General features: G+C 29.0%; 1 protein-coding gene across 2 annotated transcripts in view; it reads right to left on the bottom strand.

Annotated features, from left to right (window-relative positions):
* Positions 1-5,494, bottom strand: part of LOC106680903 (uncharacterized) — a 132,838-nt gene that overhangs the window by 28,149 nt on the left and 99,195 nt on the right. For both annotated transcript variants that reach the window (XM_067045893.1, XM_067045894.1), the window contains 2 exons: positions 4,105-4,227; positions 3,396-3,568 (listed from right to left, as the gene is read on the bottom strand). In XM_067045893.1, coding sequence (XP_066901994.1) covers positions 3,396-3,568; positions 4,105-4,227 — 296 coding nt within the window. The remainder of the gene's footprint in view (positions 1-3,395; positions 3,569-4,104; positions 4,228-5,494) is intronic.

The following is a 5,494-nucleotide window of genomic DNA, read 5'->3' as shown; positions in this document are numbered from 1 at the left end:
TTTTAAATTTTATTGAAAAGTACTGTTTCCAAACAAACATTTTTTACAATTGAAAATAATTTTTATTTTAAGTGATTTTAAATTGCGCTATTTTCTTTCTGTCTATCTCCATATCCAAATTTCAGTGCAGTGAGTCCTGAATTGTTATTACTTTGGGGATTTGTTTAATTCTCTTTTTCTATGTAGTGTGGATTGATTTTAATTTGTTACCTTACTAATTACTATTGTATAAAAACCATTATTATGAAAAAAATGTTTTGTCTAAAACAGTTTTTTTCATAATAATAATAAAAAAAATAAGCTTTTGAATAAATATATTTATATGAAATAAATATGATATTTAATAATAATCAAAATCATTTTGAAATATAGTATAAAATAATTTTCAATTTAAAAAGACTTATGTCCACAAATTATTAATAATGCAAGGAGAAAAATAAAAACAATAACTGAGGTATTCTGGCTTAATCTCAAAAACATTTTAAATGTATAAATGGTTATAAATTAGTAAAGAGAATGTATATATATTTAAATATTGAACTTTTTGTATGTAAATGTGTTTAAAATTTTTTATTAAGGTGCAGTATAAACCTTTTTGATTGCAACTGTAGGTTAGTAGTAAAATTGTTAATTGTAAATATTTTTATTAGTAGAACTTGATAGTGGGCATGGGAACCCGAAATGTTATTCAGATGTTATGAAGAATAAGGAAGAGGATAAAGGGAATAAATAAATTTCTGAAAAGAAATATAATACAATTTTAACTATTTTTTATCTTTCAATTGTTACACAAAGTCGTATTATAGGTTTTCTATGATACGTGAATGACAAATATCAGCTTTGGCGCTAAGAATACAACTGTTTAACAAAATATAACAAAGGGATGTACATATGATTAGAATCGGGAGAGGTCGGGAAAGCTCGGCTGTCTCCAATTTTCAAGACTCTATTTTTCTCTTTTATTTAATTATCGAATTCTTACATAGTTCATATTTTTACATTTGTATTACAGTTAAAAATGCAAGATTTTAATTATTTCTAATAAATAAAATTAAAGGTATTTTGGAGGAAGAAATAAAAAAATCAAATCAAATCCAAATAAAAAAAATCAATGAGGTTAAAAGTGCCTATAAATAGGCATAGAAGAAGCTAGAGATTTTTTTTTTTGGCTTTTAAAAATAATTAGCAAACCAAAACAAGAGACGTATTTTGTAGAGCTAATTCAGATAGTCACCTAGTTCAATATTTATCTCCTTAATTTATTCTACTTTGAATTGTAATGTACTGTAGCAGTTTACAAAGATTTATTAATCTTTTGAAAAAATTTGTTATCACATCGATGTGTATATGTGATCATCAAACTATTAACGAAGTAACACGTCAGGATAAATACCATAAGAGTTTCTTATTGCAAAACAAAAGCTGGTAAGCTCTCAATACGACTTTATAATGTGAAGCTAGGACATTGTAATGCAACTTCACACCCGGTTCCTCGGGTATGATAACGCTTTATTTTCTGAGGAAGCTAAATGATAATCTTTAGCTGGTAAAAACAAGAAGACAAACAACTTATTGTAAAAACAACCAATAAAAGCCACTCTAAATTTAAGGTATTAAACTCAAGAGCGAACATCTTAATTTACTCAAAAATGGCAGTGGCCTAGGTCAGGGGTGGCTAAAAAGTCAATCGCGAGGCCAATTTGGGTTGATCGTCCATAGCTCGCAATGTCTGGGGTGGTATTCTGTGTACAATGGACTTGAAGCTATTGTAGAAGACATAATTTTCTTGATCAGACATATTTCATATGGATCAAAATTTATTAATTATCCATGTTTTAATTCTTCTGGATTTGGCCCTTTAAATAATTATTGTTGTTGTTGTTTTAGGTAGATAAGCCGTATATGTATATTTCAGTGCGATGTGTACTTAGAGAGCTATTGATAGATTTACAAAAAGTAAGTCATATATTAAAATACCCCCCCCCCCAAAAAAAAAAAACAAACAAAAAAAAACGCGAAAGTGAAATTTGAAATCAAATTATCAGCGATACTGTATAGGTTTATGACAATTTTTTTTTCAGATTTACGAACAAATAGTTCAACAATTTATACATAGCATTTGATAAAAAATTAAATTAAATTTTAAGTTACCAAAAATCTATCATGAAAAAGTGTCGGCAAATGTTTAGGAAACGCATGTACGGAGTGCTATCAAAAGTTGGGTCTGGGAATTTATTTTGTTCATGAGCCTAGATCTTGAAAACTAAAAAATAAAAAATAGTTTCATATATATATTACTTATCCAACCATACCTCGCTGGAATGCACTTGATACTGAAACATAGGATGCATTTCACACCCCTTCTTCCCCCTTAGACTACGCATATGACAAGTCGATCGCGACACGCTTATAAGATAAAAAGTAGATCTTATATACTGAAAAGTTGGCCACCCCTGGCCTAGGTAATAATACTTTTTTCATCCAATAATACTTATATATCTATCTATCAGAAAAAATACTGAAGAATCGATTTAATTGTGCAATTCGGAATGTATTTGTCTCACAGGTGGATGTATGGAAGAAGCTTAGAGTATAGTCTGTAGTCTGTATGTACTTGATAGCGGCTAATTAGACTGTCACGTATATGCAGATAAAATACAACACGTCTCACTACAACAGTCCAGAAAGATCAATCCAGCTGAAATGGCCCATAACTCCAAAACATACTGAAAGGATAACAAGGGAACATAACATAGCTTTTCGTTTCAATATTTTTTTGGAATTTTTGGACTGATATGCCGATATTTTTTAACAGTTTGATATAGCAAGAATTTCTGAAATGATCCCACTTTATCACTGTATTAAGAAGATTATTATTTATACAACAGGTGAAAGAAATATGTTGATTATTATAAATAAAAAAATATTGTTGTAAAAAATTGTTTTATGAAATAAAACACTTTAGGTTAAAAAAGTGGAGAAGTATACATTAAAAACATATTGTTTCAGATTTAAAAAAATTATTAACATTTTAGGTATCGCCAAAGATGAGGATAGATATGAAAAATGGGTACAACAATAGACACAATAAAAATGAAGAAAAAATTCACAATCATTAGTGCATTAAGGAAAACGACTATATTTGACAAATTATGTGATTTAAGCAGTAAGATTATATCAAATTATAATATTAATCAAAAAAATGGATTTACTTTCTAATTTTACACAGTTAAAACTTACTTGGATTTAGAAATTGTTTATTAAGTTTTTGAAGGAGAACTACGAAACATTATACAAAAAGAAATTGTCGAGAATATTTTACTATTTAAAGAATTTCATGAACTGAAAGGTATTCCTAAAATACAAGTGCAGATTAGTTATACTTTATAACATACCATCAACTTGGGGAAATTTCTCTTGCATTGCAGCTGGTACCATCCTAGGCACCATTATTTGGTGAATTATAGGATCAAAGCAGAAGTACTTGTTATTCGTGGCCGAGAAGGGCGTGTACGTGAAAACTATGTTTGGGCCCTCATCAACTGATTTTCGGTGGAACGTTCCGACTCTGAAAAAAATAAAAGTGAATTAATAAAGTTAATTTTTTAAATTTAAAATTAGTCGAATTGTACGAAAAAAATCTTGTGAAAATATTTTAATAAATATTACAAAACCTAAGTAGCTTTTCAAATGAAACTTCAACCAATATTTTAGAGAAATGTGGTAAAAATATAAAATAAACTTTAACTGGTGAGGAATCCACAGACACATCTGATAAAGAGGATTCCAATGGGCTCCAAACTTTTTTTTTTATTCAATTAGAAACAAATCCGCAGTCTTGCAGAATGTGAATTGAACTTTTAATTGTTTCAAAAAAAAAAAAAAATTTATTAAATCACAATTAGTGATAAAGAAATCAGGTCTTCATGAGGGAGCTTGCAGTAGAGATATTGGCTAAGCTCTAGCTAAAATGAGTCAGGAAGATCTGGAACTCAGGTTGAAAAGTCAGTATCAATAACTAATTTTTGTTTATTTGTGTTCTTTTTTGCTGAACCCTCCCCCCCCCCCCGACCATCTTCTCCAATAAAATATTTGTTAACTTACCTTACTATATCACCTCCAGTGCAGTGATTCCAACCTTGTTCATAATTCTTGCAGTTCTTTTCAAAGACCTCGAAGTAAATGCTATGGTATATAAATGGTTCTTTCAGTCTATAGACAGAATACCTAAAAAATAATTTCAAATTAGTAATTATATGCGATTATAATATACTGCTACTAATCCACTTTTAAGGGTAATTCTCAAAAAACGAAAAATTCTCAAATATCATTTAAATAAATTCGTTTGAAAGGATCCCTGTACACTTTTGTTACTTGTAAAAAAGTCTTGGAAAACATTTCTTTCAGATAGTCATGAGTTAATTATATTGTAATGGTCTACTTGTAACGAGTACTTCACTCATAAGTGAATTCAATAATGTTAACATTATTTACATTTCTGTTCTTCTAACTTTATTTTCATACAACTCTCTAAAACAAATGTTTTTAATGCATTCATGTCTTCATTGAAAGCATACGAAAATTATTTGAAATATTTTTTTTTTACTGTGTTAGAAGAGACTGTAGTATATTTCAAAATATAGATCAGAAAAAAATTATGACAAAAAAAAATTCAGAAAAAAAAGAAAACATTAAAAGAAACTTTAATGACTTCCGGGTTTCTGAAATATGGCAGCCTTGAAATTCTAAACATGGCCTTACGTTTATCTCTTTCACGCTGAAATGGCTGGAAAGGGAAAATAAATGGTTAATAAGTTTTGAATTGCCATTATCCTGGTTTAATATAGTTAATGTCCAATTATTAATTTTATGATACCTATATTTTTTGGTAAAAAAACAAACATAAAATTTATAATCAGACAATGATTCAATATTATGTGACTTTAATAATGTGGGCTTAAGATTTTACCATTGTCGTGGTACCTTTTTGACCTCAAACATTTCAGTGCAAACTTTTGCAAACATCAACAGATTTTGGGTTCAGTCATTTAAGTTTAGCTTAATTGGTATAATTTTCCAGTGTGCCATGAAGTCAAATATTGTGAAGTTATATTAACGGGAAACAATGACAGCTAGAATACCCCCGAAAACAGATATTTCTTTATAGTTCAGAAAGTTGTGAAATTCAGAATCTCCCACACAGAGCTAAGCTCATAGAAGAATATAATATGGCCAATAGTAACAAATGGCGGTGAAACATGTCCCGTGTCCGCCGGGATTGAACAACTGCATTACAGGGCGCGTAAGATGTTTTGAAAAATCTTTTGCTCCATTTGTAAGAGAGCAGTGTAGAGATAAAAGATAATAGAAAGGAATGCAGAGTTTTTGTATGGCACAAAGCAATTATGTTGTTTGTTTGTTTTTTTCAGTAAAACATCGCGGGGCATTAACGCTATTAATTTCTTATTAATTTATACTTACATTTGTTTTATTA

Source organism: Halyomorpha halys, unplaced genomic scaffold, assembly GCF_000696795.3.
Source record: "Halyomorpha halys isolate HHAL.00 unplaced genomic scaffold, Hhal_1.1 Scaffold298.1, whole genome shotgun sequence".
NCBI classification, from domain to species: Eukaryota; Metazoa; Arthropoda; class Insecta; order Hemiptera; family Pentatomidae; genus Halyomorpha; species Halyomorpha halys.
The sequence above is the reverse complement of the archived record's forward strand: the minus strand, read 5'-3'. Positions and strand labels throughout refer to the sequence as shown.